The 17,720-nt window shown below is 41.7% G+C and overlaps 1 protein-coding gene across 1 annotated transcript; it reads right to left on the bottom strand.

Moving 5' to 3' along the window:
• Positions 1 to 643: 643 nt before the first annotated feature.
• On the bottom strand, positions 644 to 17,542 carry LOC117462864 (ATP-binding cassette sub-family C member 12-like). Its single transcript, XM_034105219.2, has 16 exons — positions 17,380 to 17,542; positions 16,683 to 16,811; positions 16,325 to 16,421; positions 14,212 to 14,304; positions 13,503 to 13,606; positions 12,177 to 12,359; positions 11,810 to 12,036; positions 10,890 to 11,027; positions 10,583 to 10,772; positions 10,405 to 10,494; positions 10,073 to 10,262; positions 9,332 to 9,491; positions 9,143 to 9,221; positions 8,903 to 9,016; positions 1,574 to 1,738; positions 644 to 1,493 (listed from the first exon to the last, which is right to left on the bottom strand). Exons 1-16 carry the CDS (start codon positions 17,446 to 17,448, stop codon positions 1,401 to 1,403), a joined length of 2,121 nt encoding a protein of 706 aa, XP_033961110.2. The 5' UTR covers positions 17,449 to 17,542; the 3' UTR covers positions 644 to 1,400.
• Positions 17,543 to 17,720: the final 178 nt, after the last annotated feature.

Below are 17,720 nucleotides of genomic sequence, written 5' to 3'. Positions count from 1 at the left end.
GACGAAACATGCGGAGCATTTACTAAAAGCGCTGCATAAAGTAACGATGCAATTAAAAAAAAGTGACACTAAAAAGTGAAGCACACAGCTGGGACCGAAGCAATGTTGACTTTCGGGGATTATCAAGTTGGCCAACTGTCGCTGTAGGCAAAGTTAGTCTGGTTAATTATTGTAAGGGTTTTGTCAGTATATTTTGAAATGACCAGCAAGCTAACTTACAGCAGATCTGCAGGAAACAGGGATCACATTGTTAGAATAAGCCAACACAAATGTACATTTGAGGTGAGTTCCAAGTGATGGTTGGCCAACTTTATATCCCTGAATGTCAACAAGGCTCCGGTCCCAGCTGTGTGGATCACTCTTTAGTTTCCACTGGTTTCTGTTGTATTGTGAGATTATTGCACAGTTTTATTATTTACAGCATTTCCTTTAATGCAGGATGATTTAATGCACACGATTAATCAATTTGTTGAAGATGTTGGGCACATATGTGTTTTAAAATTTGAATCATTTTAGAAAGTGTAACGTGTTTCCCCTAATGTACGTAAGTGATTTGGGCTTTCGTAGCACATTTTTGCGGGTCGGCTACGGTACATTTTGAATCCAAATTACAGGAGCTGACAGGGAATTAAAAGAAACATGATCATTGATTGAAGCTAACATTTATTGCCACCTAGTGCATGCAGCAACATTTACTTCAGTCTGTTGATCTTTAATTACAATAGAAAACTCTATTTTCTATTTGTATAAGATGAAATGAAAATGCAATTTCAAAAGGTTTTCCACATGTAGCGCATTGTAATCCAGATCAACCCTTTACATATAACACTTTGGCAGCAAGTCCTACAAAATCAATAAATAAATATACATTCATGTTTACTTCTTAAAAATCCCTATGAAATAACATTGTACAGGGATGTGTTTCAGCAGACAGGTGAGATAAATACATTACTATTTACAAATTTGGCTTCAAAACAAATGAAAACGTTTCTTCTCTTTGTTTCGTTTGTGGAAAAATATTGCTTGATGAAAATCAGGACAGGTGTTTGTTGTTGTAGTACTAATATTGTGGCCACAAGAGGCTCAAAGAAACATGTGCGACACAGGAATAAGAACAGCCATGTTTTTTGCCAGGTGAATTTCAATTGCTACCTGCACTCTGAACAAATGGTACATATATTGTGTAAGCTAGTTATGTGATGTTACTGTCATGCATACTTTTGGCATAAAGACAGGAGAGGAAAAAAAACCAGAGCCACTGAAAAAAAGTCTAATTTTCTTCTCAGGGCTTCCGTAGAGCGCAGTCTATACTGATCAGTTGTGAATGATCCAAGCAAAATAGTCAACATTTTAATATGAGCGGACTGACAGCCACAAACGTGTGGTGGAGCCCCAGGGCCTCAGTGGTTCATAGTGTTAGCAGCAGCGAGGAGCGCGGAGAACAGAGAGTCTGGTCGCTGCTTCAGCACATCTGGATGGTCTAACTCTGCCACCTGTCGAACAGAACACTTACTGTAAGTCTAGGTTTATTTTCACATTAACCTACTTTTGTGTTTTTGTGTCCGTCTGTTACCTCTCCGTTGTCCATGACTAGAATTCGATCTGAGTACATGACAGTGTTGATACGATGGGCAATGGTGAGCATGGTGCAGTCTTCGAAGGCTTCTTTGATGGTGCTCTGGATCAAGGCGTCGGTCTCTGCATCGATGGATGCTGTGGCCTCATCTAAAATAATGATCTGTTGGGCACCAGCATGGACAGTTAGTATAGCCCTTATTTCTATAAACTGATATCTGCTCATGAAGGCAACAGGACAACATTTTGATCTGGGAAGTGTTGAGGTTATCGTTGTAGACCTACTGAGAGCAAAAGCGTCATAACTGTTTGGTCTGGTCTCGAAACCCAATGACTATAGCCCCTGAGGACAATTTTGCTTGTCATCAGCACTGCTAATTGGCTCATCATGAAGCAATGCCATTGTAGAAGTCGTCCTTTAAGTCAATCTCCATTCCGGCCTTCAAGATGACGATCAGACGGTGAACAATGAAGTATTGGAATGGATAAACATTTGCTATACCTCAACCATTGACATAATGGCCGTAGCCCCCTGATGCTAATTCATCATTAAAACGATAGCCAATGGTTTCTGAGATTGATATAGATATGTGATGAGTGACTAGAAACAGGTGGAGTGAGGATGCCATAGGGTAGAAGTCCGGCAGTGGCTCAGTAAGTAGGGGCTTGGACTGTGAGAGGACGTGCGTGACTTTGGTCTCAGGAGGAAAGAAGTGAATTGTTTGTTTTGTGGATTTCTTTGTTTCGTCAAACTTATAGTTGTGGTTTTTTTTGTTCCGAGTCCCCCCCAACAGCCTTGCTGGCTGGGGGTTTCCCCCGAACTGTGTGTTTTTTCGATCGGATGGATAAACTGGCAAAGAAAACGGGAATGGATTTATCAACTGCGTCACGGATCACGGACATTGGCTCATTACAGCAGAGTGCGGAGAAGGACGGGACATATGTGAATGGAAAAGGAAAGGAAAATGACAACGAAAATGCGAATGGACAAAAAGGAAAAACAGGAGTAGGAAAACAAAAGGAGGTGAGAGAGGAGTTTGAGTTGATTGTGGAGGAGGAGAAATATAAAAAGGAACTGACGGTGGTGGTGGCGGTTGAGGGTGGAAAAGCAGTGGTAACTGTGATGGATCTGCTAAAAGGAGTTAAGAAAGAATGTGGGGTTGTGATGGGATGTCGGGTAAAAGGAGATGGGCTATATGAAGTGACAATGGCTGAAGAAAAAGGGAAAAATAAACTGTTGGATGGAATAAGAATCAATGGGGCTATGGTGCGGGGCAGAGACTGCATGGCAAAGGAACTAACGGTGTCATTCCTACATATACCTTCGTATATATTGGACACCACAATTAAAGGCAGATTGGCAATGTGGGGGGTTCTACCTGTCTCGGCAATCAAGAGAAGAATGTGGCCTGGCACTGATGTGGTTGATGGGACGAGGTTTCTGAGAGTGGAATTTAATAAGGAAGTGCAGTCACTTCCGTACTCCACACGGTTCGAGACTCTAGAGGGGCCGGAATACTTCAGGGTAATCCACGACAAGCAGGTACCGGTCTGCAGGATGTGCATAAGGCCAGGGCATTTATACAAATAATGCCCTGAGTTTAGATGCCATAAATGTGCAAAGCAGGGACACTATGCTCGGGACTGTGTGACGCGGGAGGAGGGGGCGAGCGGAGCCAGGGGGAGAGAAAGTGCCAAGGCGGAAAACACAGCGGAGAATGGAATGGAGGAAGAGGAAGGTGGAAGTCAGGAAGAGAGTGAAGAAGAGGATATAAGTGATAAGGCTGGGAGCAGGATCAACGAGGAAACTGTGGCTGCTGTCGCGGCGGTGTTTGTGGCGGCTGCTGCAAAGAGAGCAGCTGACGTGGATGCCATGGATGGTGGAGGAGACGAAAGGAGGAAGAAGGGGAAAGCAGAAGAAGGAGATATGTGTAGTAGCAAAGCCAATACTAATGCTGTTCCGGCTGCTGCGGATGATGGACAGAATGAGAGGAGTGGTGAAGGTTTGGCTGAGACTGAAGTAGAGGCTGTGGTGGATGTTATTCTGGGGGCAGAAACTGATACCGAGGCTGAAGCGGACGTTGAAGGTGAACCTGATCCTGAGGCTGGAGGAGGAGCTGTCGGTGGAAGGAGAGGAGGAGAAGGAGAAGGAGGCGGAGGACAGACAGACGGCTGAGGGAATGGAGGTTGGCTCGGTTGTGTCAGACATGGAGGAGGGAGGAGATGACGATGAGAACGAGTCTGAGGAAGAGGAGGGGAAGATGATGGGACCCATAGAGGAGAAGATCTTTGGTGAGGCGAAAGCTGGGTTAAAGAGAAGAGGGATGAGGAGAGAATCCAGCAGACTGAATGCAAAGAGGAAAGTCGATAAGGAGAGAGCGGAGGAGAAAAGACGGGTGAAAGTGACAGGAGAAGTTGCAAAGTGTTCGGACAAAAAATAAATAGAATGAAAACAATAATAACTTTAATAACACTTGTAATGGTGACAATTTCCTCTTTCAATAGAAATGGGCTGAGGTCCAAGGACAGGAGAGAGCAGGCCTTAATGACATGTGACTCAGACATTATCTGCTTGCAAGAGACACATTGGGATGAAAGGTGTGTGGAGGATGTAAGGAAAGAATGGATGGGAGAAATGTATGTAAATAATGGGAGTGTGGGTGCTAGAGGGGTGGCAATATTAATTAAAACAGGGGTGGTAACGAATATAAGGAAATGTGAGGATGATGGTGTTGGGAGAATGGTTGGGATAATGTTTGAATGTATGGGGGAAACATTTCCTTTCAGTAAACGTTTATGCACCGAATGAGACAAGGAGGAGGAGGGAGTTTTTTGAAGGGTTGAAGGATAAATGTGGGGGAAAATGTATGATTGTTGGTGATTTCAATGTGTGGTGTTCGAAGCTGGATGTGTCTGTGAATATGGGTTTTAATAGTGATTCATCACGTGGTGCACTCAAAACAATAATGGGGACAAATGGGCTGTTGGATGTGTGGAGGGAAAGGAATAGTAGGGAGCGGGTGTTTTCTAGGAATCAAGTGGTGGGAGGGATATTGAAACAGAGTAGAATAGATTTAGTGTGGAGTAATTTAGGGGAGAAAATTGGCGGAATTGAATATAGGGATACTGCCATGAGTGATCATAGCATATTGAGTTTCTGCATTGGAACAGTGAGAAAAGGAAGGGGGGGGGGGAGTGTGGTGCTTAAATGCCTGTCTGCTGAAGGATGATGGATATAAGGTTAAAGTGAGAGAATGTATGGTAAAAAGGGGAGGTTTGAATGGTGAGGATGTGGGAGTGTGTTGGGAGGGGTTTACAAATGAAATAAAAGGGATAAGTATAGGTTGGTGTAAAAATAGGAATAAAACAGAAAGGGAGAAAGAGAAAAGGGTTAGGGAAGAGTTAAAGGTGGAAGCTAAAAAGGTAGATATAGAAATAGGGAGAGATCTAGATGAGTATAGTCGGTTGAAGGATGAGTTGGGGGAGATAGAGAAGAGAAAGTGTAAAGGTGCTATCATAAGAAGTAGGGCTAGGTATGCAGTTGAGGGAGAGAAGAGTACAGGGTTTTTTTTTGGCGCTAGAGAAAGTAAAGCAGAGGAAGAATAATATAGAGAGGGTTGAAGGAAAGGGAGGAGAAATAATATCAGATTTTGTAGGGATTGCTGAGAGAGTTGAGGAATTTTATAGGGAGTTATTTGAGGCTGAGGAGATTGATAGGGAGAGCTTAGAACAGGTGATAGATAGTATGGAAGCTAGATTGAGTGATGAAGGGAGGGACATGTGCGAGGTGGAGATAGGATTAGGGGAGATAGAGTTAGCTATAGCAGGGTTGGGTAGGAATAAGAGTCCAGGGATAGATGGTCTGACGTCTGAATTCTATGTAGAGTTTAGGGAGGGGTTGGCACCAATACTCCTGAAACTGTACAAGAGCTTGGAGGAGAGGGACGAATTGCCGGCAGGCATATCAACAGGGATAATTAGTATATTGTTTAAGAAAGGGAATAGGGAGAAGTTAGAAAACTATAGGCCACTTAGTATGTTAAACACGGATTATAAGGTGCTAGCACGGGTGTTAGCAAATAGAATTAAGAGGGTTATAAAATCAGTAGTGGGGAACACACAGGCGTATAGTATTCCAGGGAGAGATATTTGTGACACTATTAGTAGTATTAGGGACACAATTAGTCACATGAAGGAGGGTAAGGGTGGGATAGTAGTTAGTTTAGATTTAAATAAAGCTTTTGATAGGGTTAGTCATGGTTTCTTGTATAGAGTGTTAGAGAAGGCAGGGTTTGGGAAAAGATTAATAGGGTGGGTAAGGAGAATTTATAGTAGTGCAGTCAGTTGTGTTAAGATTAATGGGGTGGTAACCAATGTGTTTAAGCTAGGGAGGTCTGTCCGGCAAGGATGCCCTCTCTCAGCAATGCTATATGCGCTGTCAGCCGAGCCCCTAGCGACGCTGCTGAGGCAAAACAGGTATATAAAAGGAGTGGAGGTGCCAGGAGGGGGGGTTAGTTTAGTTTATCAGTATGCGGATGACACCACCATTACAGTTAAAGATAGGGAAAGTGTTAGGGAAGTGTTGAAGACAGTTAGTTTGTATGGTAGGGCATCAGGAGCTAGGGTGAATATAGAAAAGTCAGAGATTATGTATATAGGACAGGTGAGGGATAGGAGTTGTGATATAGGGTTGAAAGAAAATAAGGATTATTTTAGGGTGTTGGGGATCAATTTGGGAATTAAAGATGTGGAGGGTAGGGACAGACAGTATGTAGAGTTAGTGAATGGTTTAGTGAAGACGTTGAGGTTTTGGAAGATGAGGGGGCTTAAATTGAGGGGGAAGATAGTAGTAGTGAATGAGTTAATTATGAGTAGGGCACTATATATAATGACAGTTTTAGATGTGCCGGATAGTGTAGTGAATGAAATAGATAAGATAGTTAGTGAGTTTATATGGGGTGGGAGGGGGGTAAAGATAGCTAGAGAAGTGTTAGAAAATGAGTGTAGGGATGGAGGGTTAAAGCTGATAAATTTAAGAAGGAAAATAAAAGCAATTAGAATTAAAATGATGGTTCGCTACATTGGAAATAAGGAGGACCAGATATGGAAAATGTTCTTAAAAGAACAAATAAATAAATGTGGAGGATGTGGTGATAGTGCTATTTTTATGGTGCTGAAAAAGGGGATGTTGAATGGTATGAGTGCTTATCAAAGGGAGGTGATGAGTGCTTGGGGCGAGTTTTTGAAGTATGTCAGGTATGAGTGTGTGAATGTGCAGCAGGTGTGTGAATGTGCAGCAGGTGTGGGAGCAGCCGATCTTCCTAAACCCTAGGATCACTCATGAGCAGTGTTCCTTGTTCAATCTGCCAATGTGGAGAGCAGGGATTAGGAGGGTCAAGGATGTAGTTTTAGAGTATGTACCAGGATTTATGAGGGCACAGGTGATAGTGGATGAGGTTAGGGAAATAGATGGAGTAATGTATTTAGGGACAGCTGAACGAATGATGGGAGAAATCAAAGAAGGAATGCCGAGTGAATGGTTAACAATGATTGAGAATGAGAGTGTTAAAGGAAAGGAGAGTGTGGTTGATTTATATGTGGGGAAAGAGGATGTCAATGTAAAAATAGAAAATGTGAAAACAAAAAATATGTATAAATGGTTAAAAGGGGATGTGATTAGAAGACCTGCATCAGAAAAGGTGTGGACGAGTGTTGTGGACGGTATGACTGGCAGGAGAATGTGGGAGAATGTGAAAATTAAGTGGAACAGTATTGAATGTGATCATTTTGATTTTTTGTTGAGGCATAATAGGGTGTTTAACAACCTGATCATTAGTCATTTTGATGCAACTGTTGGGAGAGAGTGTGATGTGTGTAAGGAGCAGGTTGAAACGTGTTTGCATGAGTTTGTTGAATGTAAAGAGCTTGGTGGTTTTTTTGGAAGGATGAAAGAGTTAATTGGGAGATGTTGGAATGAATGGTATGTGAGAGAAATGGAATGGAAGGAGCTGTGGCTGTTTGGTGTGATAGAGAAGAAGGATGAATGCAATGTGAATCTCTTAAATTATGTTCTGAGCCATGCAAGGCGTGCAGTCCAAATAAGGAGGAACATTGCCCATTTCGAGGGTAAAATGTCAGATGTGTGGCATATAATGAAGAGGACAGTAAAAAGGGACATTAACCTTGTGCGAATACATGTGGAAAAGGACACATTTTGCGAGGATTTTGTGGATGGCAGCAGGCTAGTTGAGATGGAGGAGGAGGGAGCTTTGTGCTTCAACTTTGAGCGGAAAAGTTAAGGCATACTACACTTAAGATAGTGCTATGAAATATTGAATGTGTGTATTATGAGCAATGCTTTATGTAGTTGTGATGAGATGTTAAATGTCTATTTTTGATAATAAAAGATAAAAAAAAAAAAATAAAAAAGTAGGGGCTTGGACTGTGAGCCGTAGGGTTGCCGGTTCAAGTCCCCGACCAGACCTAAAATATGGAGTATGGACTGCTACTTGGAGAGGTCCCAGTTCACCTCCTGCCCTGCCCCGTGGTGCCCTTGAGCAAGGCACCGGACAACCCCCTCCCCCCCCACTCCCATTGCTCCCCGGGCGCTGGGCAATAGCTGCCCACTGCTCCTAGTACTAAGGATGGGTTAAATGCAGAGGCCAAATGTCACTGTGTGCTGTGTGCTCTGCATGTGTGACCATTAAAGAGGGTTTCATCCCTCCCATTCTATCTCTATCTATTAAAAGAAAGGGTTTGGGGATACATTTTAGGCAACTATTTAAAAAAGTTTTACAAAAGGGGAATGTTTCCTGGTTAAGAGGGGGGGGGGGGATGGTCTTACATTAAGATCAGTTTAATCAGAAACTGGCAGTAAAGGCTATGTTTTAAGCATGGCTTTTCCTCTACCAATAAGATGAGTGGTAGAAGAAGTAGAGGTTGCAAACAAATGCACTAGCTTTTGCAACGTAGCGCATGTAAGACAGGAACATGCAGAGAGGTTGTTAGGTCTTTCAGATAGGGTGCCTCTCCATTTGTGGTGCTTAACCTTTATAACGGTATCATTCCAAATACCCGAAGGTAAAACCAACAGCTAAGCTAACGATAGCTTTTGGTCTGGTGTTCTTATAAGAGCATCTTTAGCAAGCTTTTTTTAAATGGGGAAGTTTATATTTGTCTTTGATGTCAGTTTGTAAGGCTCCAATTTTCATGTTTGATCGGTCTTGCAACACACAGATAAGCGGCAGGAGAAATACAGCTGCTTTTAATAAGAAGTCTATTTGAAAGATGTGTAAATACAAATAAATCAGAAGAGGGATGTTCAAACCTTGGAGTTGCGGAGTAGTGCTCTAGCCATACAAATCAGTTGTCTTTCTCCTACAGAGAAGTTCTCTCCGTTGTCTATTACTGTTGCCTGTAGTTTCCCCTCCAGTCTGGATATCTAAGGAAAAAAAAAATACTCATAGCACTTCTTCTACTACAGCTTTTATCACTTTTTAAGAGTGACATAAATTGAGACTGACAGAATTGTGAATGTACTTGGCTTCATATCGTGCGGAGAACATACCGGCTCCTTCATGTAGGTCTTCTCCAGCACTGCCCAGATCTCCTCTTCATTGTAGTTATTGAAAGGGTCGAGGTTGTACCTGTAGGCAAACACAGGCGGTATCACAGATGGCGAGCCGGTAAATAAGCCCCTACACTGGGAGAAGTGTGGGCCGGTGTTAATGTGAACCTCAAACTAAGCTGGGCTTACCTGACAGTGCCAATAAACAGCACAGGGTCCTGGGGGATGATGGACAACTTGCTGCGCAGATCATGCAGGCCGATGGAGGAAATGTCCACGCCGTCTATCAGGATGGTTCCTTCTGCTGGCTCCACCAGCCGGAATAGAGCCACGCCTAAAGAGGACTTCCCTACAGACACAGAGCATAGTTCCGAGGAATAGTAACCTTAACACTTTACAGAGATATGGTTTTAAATTCAGCAAACTACTGTCATGGCAACCAAATCACTTTTAAAGGCCAGTGTGTAGGAGTAAGATGAATTTAGGCAGAAGAATACAACTATATTTTCATTACAATGTGTATAAACACCTGAAACTAAGAATGGTTCAGTTTGCATTAGCTTAGAATGGGCTTTATATCGACATATGATCCTATCCAAGGAGTCTGCCAATTTGCACGTTTATGTTTCTAGAGAAGCCAAGAACGGACAAACAAAACTGTCTCTACAGGCCCTTTCATGTTTTTGCGTCACCTGAAGGCAACCTCGCCTCTAGATGTCACTAAATGCTACTCACTGGACCTGGGCTATCAACATTGCATTATATAAGATACGTTATGATATAGACAAAAGGTTTTTTAATTGATGATGTTGCAAGTGTTTATATGTACATTTTTAGTACTTCACAATATTTTTGGAATTAACCATTAACATCAAACTATAAAACGAATAAAACAAAATCATCAGCTAACTAATGCTGTCAGTATCTTACCAGAGCCTGTCCTTCCCACTATGCCCAGCTTCTCTCCGCCTCGAATGGTGAAATCGAGCCCGTTCAGGACGATGGGTGTATTCTCTCTGTACTTCATCTTATAGTTCTGGAAGGTGATGGTTCCATTCTCTGGCCAGTCCTGTGCAACCTGGGTCTCCTTTATGTGTCTCGGTGCTTCAGACTTGCAACCCTGTAAACAATGAAGAAAAAAAAGAGGGGTGTCAGCAGATAAATAAGTTCTTAGCACAAATAGCTTTAGCAAGTTAGTTTTTAAATGGGTGATTTGGTGGTCTTAGCCAGGCGACCTGTGTATAAGAGTACATTTTCCTCACCTTGATGTATTCCTGCATGCGCTCCACTGAGCTGAATCTTGCCTCCACCTCTGTCGCCTGTCTTACTACGTACTGAAGCACGCCGGTCAGCTGGAAAACACACACATTTTGCAGTTTGTAATGTATTTCTAATAAAGAAATGACTGAAATGCTCATTAACTTGCTTGTTCGAATGTACCTGTATAGTGTAGAACAAGACCAAGCCTTTCAAAGATGGAGAGATGTCTTCATTACTGCTGAGCACCACAAACAGAGACACCAACAAGGTAATGATGCAAGCCATGAAGTCCAGCCAGAAGGAGAGCCAACGTGTTCCACAGTGGAACAGTAAGTAGTGGTTGGAGTTGATGTCATTCAGTGTCTTGAACCTGGAACATGATAAAGGACGTGCTTACAATGCAAACTAAACCTGCTGCTTTTGCATGAAAGCAGAGCACATTTAATAGACTTTCTATTGGCATACATAAAGTGGTCTGGTCTCTTACAGCTGTATGTGGTTTTCTCTTATGTTGTAAGCATGGATGGTGCTGAGGCCCTGCAGGGTGGAGGTGGTGAGAGAGATGCAGGGAGAGAGACTGATGTTCTCCATCCTCTTCATCTGACGGACGCTCCTCTGGAAGATACTGCAGAGTAATCACAGAGGATATTCAGCATACCTTAAATAGCATTCTTGAAGATTTTCATTTAGATTAATAGTCTTTCATCTAAATAAATGTCAACCTTCCATCATCGAATGGGTAAACACAATGGTTTGATGACCCATTGATATATTTCCACTATTACTAACTGGTTGTCATTTCAAGAAAGAAGAAAAGCTGCATTAGGTTCCTGCTACAGAACATCCTGCTGCTGTAGCATCACATTTGACGGATGAAATACAAGATGACGGTATATCAGTCACAGGAAATGCAATGTGTTGAGCGAATTTTAACGCTGACTGATATTTTCCTCAAAACACGCTTATCGCCATAGGTGCCTAGAATTTTTTTTGCTTTGAAACATTTTCAATAAAAATAAAAATCTTGCAAAGGACACAAATTCACAAAATTCACTAAATGTGGGATCAGCAAATGTTCCGATCCTATTCTCCAACAATCTTCGTAGAACATTTGTTTTATCATGTTGGACTTATTATGCTCTTTATCAAGTTCATATGGATGTTGTGCTTCTACTGTTGTTAGAAGGCTTTAATGTTCAAAATGCTCTTTATTTTTCTCATGCTGCAGCCCATATGTTCACCCTCTGTCTGTGTGGGAGAGAAACTCCCTCTGGAGGGAACTTTGGGATTCTAGCCTTTGCAGACCATTTACATGCACAAAAACCTGTATCCTGTAGCACACTGCAGGAAAGGGAAACATCCACAAAGCATAATTAATAAGGCCAACTTCAACTGGTGTCAACTCACAAGAGAATAAGGGTGAACAAGGTTGCCATGACAAGCACAGCTACCAGCATGAGGGGGAAGATGGCTGCGATGGTGATGATGGTGAAGGTGATCATTAGACTGAACATAAGGAAAGGGTCCATGTTTAAGGGAAGCACACAGTCCACCTCCTCTTGATCCTTGGAGAAGCGGTTGAGAATGCGGCCCACTGGCGTTGTGTCAAAAAAGCTCATGGGACTGGAGAAAATCTGAGGAAGGAAACAAAACAAAAGAACACTTTATAATTGGCAGAGCTTCTACCAGGTGTTACCGAAGTCATCCTTTTCATACACCAAACACATTGTTTGTGGTTAAAGTAGCAGTAGTTTGATATTTCTTTCAGCAGTACCGTCTTGAACATGCTGTTGTGGAGTTTGGAGGCAGCCGTCAATGTGACCCAAGTCCAGAAGAAGCATTTGATCATGGCAAGCAAAATCATGATGGGCACCATAATACCATACATAGTTTGATAGTATTGCAAATCTGGGTTTTTGGAGATGTCACTCTGGCTTGAAGATGTCCTATTGGATGACTGGAGAAAAATCAGAGAAAATTCATGATGCTAGAAAAAAAGAGGGCCAGATGGTTCATTTAACAAAAGAGTTAAAAAAGAGTTTAAAATACAAATAAACACAAAAACTGTCTATATGTCAATATTCTTCTGGTTTGAAGTATTTTTTGTTGTGGCACTGAGTTGACAATACTAGTCATTATGTCTTTCTCCTCAGGATGTGGGGTAGTTTCTCTCTGTTGTAAGACTTTCAAAATCCTCGCAGTGATCATACATGTGTGTATATGAAGAGTGTGTGTGCGCCTATGGTGGGGGGGGGGGGGCAATGCGCAATAAGGAATGTGTAAATGGTCCGTTTGTTGGTTAGAAGACAAAGGGACATATTTATGAGCAGAATCCATATCTGTTTGTCTTGCAATGTGAGATCAACACATGTATATGATACTAACGCTGCGTTCAGAAGATGGTTAGTGTGCCTACGTATGTAATACGTATTGCATTGAATCTAAAACAACAACTTGCAAAGCGTTTTTGGCCTTGCACACTACAGTTAGTTTGTTCTTAACGGCTTGGTTGAACTATTGAGTGGTCTAGCTTCGGTGAGAGAGCCAATGCTTTCTCTAACAATGTAACTGAACATCAGGGGTGTTAGATAAGGAAGTCTTTTAGGCAGGCTGTAAGTCTATTGATTATTTTAGGCTGATTTTGTAGTCCTTTTGTGTCTCTATGTATATCTTTTTCTTTGTGGTTATTATGGGTCTCCTCCTTGGTATGTGGTATTTTTGTGAAATGTTTTTATTAAACAAGAAGGTCCCTGTTGTTGTGTCCAGTTGATCTCCTGCTGCGGTTGTTCTCAAATGTTAAACTATTTCAGTTTGGCCTCAAACCGTAAAATTATGGTATATAGAATTTAAGGTTAGACTTTGCCACTTCACGTTTGTTTCCGGCGTAATTCTGTCTCTCCAGCACACTTATCACAATGAAAATAGAGCCTTTTTTTTTTTTTTCAGCCTGGTCTGTCTGTTTCAACCCTCCTGTAGAGTACAGCTCCCTCAGTTTGTACAATGTCAATGTCTTTCTCAGGTCCCTATCAGTGACTGTGGTTAGGTAGTATGACCATTTATATTCAGACGGTCAGAAAAAGTGTCTGTGTGTTGGTCTCACCCCGTCTCCCTGCCCCAGCCAGAAACTGAGCCACCAGTTGCTCAAGGCTGTGCTTCCGATCAACAGGACAATGTTCAGGAGGGTGAGGAAGCAGATGAAGTAGCCTACAGAAACACAGTCACATCAAACATCATCAGTCCAAATGTCCCAGTTGTGTGTGTGTGTGTGTGTGTGTGTGTGTGTGTGTGTACGTGTGTGTACGTGTGTGTGTGTGTGTACGTGTGTGTGTGTGTGTGTGTGTGTGTGTGTGTGTGTGTGTGTGTGTGTGTGGTGTGTGTGTGTGTGTGTGTGCGTGTGTGTGCGTGTGGCCTAGCATTACTATACTTGTGGGGACCTACATCTGTTTACACTCCCTTATGGGGACAAATTGGAGGTCCCCATGAGGGGAATCATTAATTTTAGGGTGAAGACTTGGTTAGGTTTAGGATTAGGGTAAGGGTAAGGTTAAGGGTAAGGGTTAGGCATGTGGTGGTTATGGTTAAGGTTAGGATAAGTCTCCAGGAAATGCATGTAAGTCAATGTAATGTCCCCTGAAGTGATGTATACATGGTGTGTGTGTGGTGTGTGTGTGTGTGTGTGTGTGTGTGTGTGTGTGTGTGTGTGTGTGTGTGGTGTGTGTGTGTGTGTGTGTGTGTGTGTGTGTGTGTGTGTGTGTGTGTGTGTGTGTGTGTGTGTGTGTGTGTGTGTGTGTGTGTGTGTGTGATCAGACCTCCAGCTGCCTTGCAGTATTCATGGTAGACTCTCCAGTGGACAACACCTTCGGTGGCCACCTCCTTAACGACCAGCTGATCATCCACAGCAGCTTGAGAATTTGATTTCATAGAATGGTAGCATGATCAACTTCGGACAAACACGGACAATCTCTTCAGCTTGTTTGAAACAAAGACTGCATTTTAGCCATGTAGCAAAGAGAAGAGGGAACCGGAAGTGGTAAAATACGAACTCATTTCCAGGTTTTATGGACTCATTCCTGAACCCCTCTTTCAAAATTGAACCATAAGACAACCTACCAGAGACTCGATATGTTACATTTTATGATTTAATGAGTGATGTAGACTTACATTTTAAAACAGCTGGCATTCCATCATCCGCAACAGCATATACAGACAGTGAGCATGTGTGGCTAGCTGTGATTGGACTGATTTTATGTTTTTATCTGTTTTGTGTTTAGCTTTTTATCTTATTTGTTGATGTGCGTTTTGTCTTTTTGTATGTGATATGGACCTTGAGTCTGGAATAAAGATTGAAAAAAGAAATGTACAAATAATTCAATAACAGCATATAGGTTTTTCTTTTCCTGCCTAGGTCCATTCTTTTCCTTGATTGACTGCTCACTTTTTTTTTTACACTTTGCTCTACAGATTATTGTGCCAAATGCAAAATAGTGATGGGTAAAGTAATTATTTTAAGAGTACTGGATTATTATTAGTATCCTACGGTGGCCGGCAGGTCCCAAAACATTTCCATTAGGAGAAACCCGCTGCAAATTCAGAAACATCTTCACTAACTTCAAAACATATGTGCAGCATTTAGAAAACATTCAGCAATTTAATGAAACATGTGCATAGTTTGCTAAAAACGCTGCATATACGAAACACTGCAAATAAAATACTCATTAGTGTGCCTGAAAAAACACACTAGAGACAATAAAAAAAAATCATGCACGGAGCACTCGATGACGTTGGGCAATATTAAAGTGGACCTATCATGCTATATTTTAACATATATTGTAGGGCCATACCTATACAAAACATGTCTGTGAAGTTATTTTTTTAAAATACCAAACAGATCATGCATTTTAGCCATGCCTCATTTTGCTCTATTTGCTCTTTTCCAGCCCTGTTTTTGCAAGGGCTGATTCTGATTTTGTGGCAGACTACCGCGCCACTTACAGGCCTGGCATATGTACTACAGCGTCTCCAGCGCTTTTCCAGCGGTCTCTCATTCCCCTGATAGGTGGAGAGTTGCCCATATAGGCGGAGCACCCATTTCTGATGTCTGATGTAAGAAAAATTCAAATAATAATCAGCTCCGTCTGCAGCACCGTTTTTAGAGATTTGGGTATGGAAGAAAAGAGAGAGGGTTGTGTTTTCTGACACTTTGAGTTCCCTGACACACCGGGGACACATATTCATGTATAAAAGACGTACAAAAGTGCATTTTGCATGATAGGTCCCCTTAAGTTGGCCAACTGTCATGTCACTGGAAAGGTACCTAAAGTGTATGTTTTATTGGCATATTTTAACAATGTGATCAAATTTTTCCTTTTGATATTATTACTGATCTGCTAGCTAGCTAACGTAGCTAACCTAGTCATTTCAAATATACTGACAAAACACATACAATTATGAAACAAATCTGCCAACTTTATAATCGGCAAGCACTCCTTTTTAGTGTCCTACTTTCCATTTTGTTATTGAGTGTACATATGTTTACGCACATTTCCCGGCCCTTCGTTTATATTTGCATCGTTTCTGAAGTTACAGCACGTTTCTCCTTATGGAAGTATGTTGGACCGTTGTAGCACATTTGCACTTGCCGGCCACCGTAGAATCCATTAGAGAACGAAACAACACTAAAGTAAAGCAACATGTTGAACCTATCCTGCAATATCCCAATGACTATGTTCTGCGTGGTTCTATTTTTACTTTAGGCATTGAGTTACTATGTACCATACATCCGTTGTGTCTTTTACTAAACTCTGTAATGAACTCCAGCCTTATTTCCATCCATTGTAAGTTATATAGTGATAAATGAAGGCATCACGAGTTAGCACAATGTATTTTATATCACTATGTTCAATGTGTTCCTGGTGTCCATACCTGGGTTCACCAAGCTGCTGTCGGTTCTGGCTTTTAGCTCAACGTCCATCAGCGTGGTATCATATTTGTTTGTCACTTCCTCCTCCTCATTCTCAGACTGTAAATGATAAGCAAGAACAAAGTGTTAGTGCTGAGTCACTGAGTCACAAGTCACTTCCCACCTTGAATAGATGTTAACTTGTCCCTTGTAAAATATATGTTCCTGCAACCTATACACTTATGAGATCTCTCATTATTTGGTGTACAGCTCAAGTGTTGCAGTTTATTGTTTTGGAGCTAATTAAACTATAACTGGGGGAAAGGTTTCACGGTGGTAAAACATGATGGAAAGACACGTAATATTTCTGCAGCTTTTTACCTCTCCCATCTGGTAGTTGGTGATGAGCTGAGCGTAGCGTCCGTTTTCTTTCATCAGAGCCTGGTGGTTCCCAACCTCCAGCACCTCGCCATCCTCCAGAACCAAAATGTTGTCACAGAACTCCAGATACTGACAGACACGAGCAAACCGTGTCAAGGAAAGCATCCCAGCACTGTACACTGGGCTACAATAACATTTATGGTAACTGGTCACTCTTATCTAAAGCTGTTTACAATACTGCTAAGAATTCATGATGACGGAAATAGTAATGGCAGCACTATGACAACACTCACTTTGGGAGTGTTGATCAGTATGGTTTAGAACCCTTAAATTAGTTTCACATTTCACAATAATCGTTACAAGTTCCTTATTATTTGGGAAACTGGTGGAAAATGAGTTTTTGTCTGTTGTCGTTATACTAATGTCAGCCATAAGAGTCTGGCATTTACCACTAGGTTCTAAATAAGGATAAATAATAATAACAAACGTTTCTTCCAGGTTAATTTGAACTTCTTCATGCAGCCTAAAAACATATTATATGTCAGCAGAGTAATATAACATTAATGGGATTTCTTTATTTGGCTAGACTTAGCTCTAGACTCAGGGCTTCCATAACCTCTTTATGTTATTTGTAATAATTAGGTATTTGGAATTCACTCAATGCTGATAAGAATAAAGCATTATATCAATATCCCACCTGGAGCTGGTGTGTAATCAGTATGATGGATTTTCCTTGAAGTTCCTTCTTAATGCATTCTTCAAACATGTGTTTCCCCACATGGGCGTCGACGGCAGACAGTGGGTCATCGAGGAGGTAGATGTCTTTGTTAGAGTACACAGCTCGTGCCACGCTGATCCTCTGCTTCTGCCCCCCCGATAGATTCAGCCCCCGTTCTCCAATCTGACAATAAAACACAAAAATGTACAATCGAAAATGGTAGAAAACACTTTGTAAATAATGGCCACCAGTAAGCCAATACCATTTATGTTCTGCTACACTTAGTTTTTTTTCTAAACTTACTGCAATTTGAACAGTAG

The sequence above is a fragment of the Pseudochaenichthys georgianus genome, chromosome 3 (assembly GCF_902827115.2).
Source record: "Pseudochaenichthys georgianus chromosome 3, fPseGeo1.2, whole genome shotgun sequence".
Classification (NCBI taxonomy): domain Eukaryota; kingdom Metazoa; phylum Chordata; class Actinopteri; order Perciformes; family Channichthyidae; genus Pseudochaenichthys; species Pseudochaenichthys georgianus.
The sequence above is the reverse complement of the archived record's forward strand: the minus strand, read 5'-3'. Positions and strand labels throughout refer to the sequence as shown.

Excerpts from the sequence above, each read along its gene's own strand:
- LOC117462864 (XM_034105219.2), bottom strand. The coding sequence starts at position 17,448 with ATGTTTGAAGAATGCATTAAGAAGGAACTTCAAGGAAAATCCATCATA. Across the intron at positions 14,305-16,324 it reads CAGCAGCTTGGTGAACCCAG|CTGCTGTGGATGATCAGCTG; the intron begins GTATGGACACCA and ends CAAATTCTCAAG. Across the intron at positions 11,028-11,809 it reads TTGTTCACCCTTATTCTCTT|TATCTTCCAGAGGAGCGTCC; the intron begins GTGAGTTGACAC and ends ATTACTCTGCAG.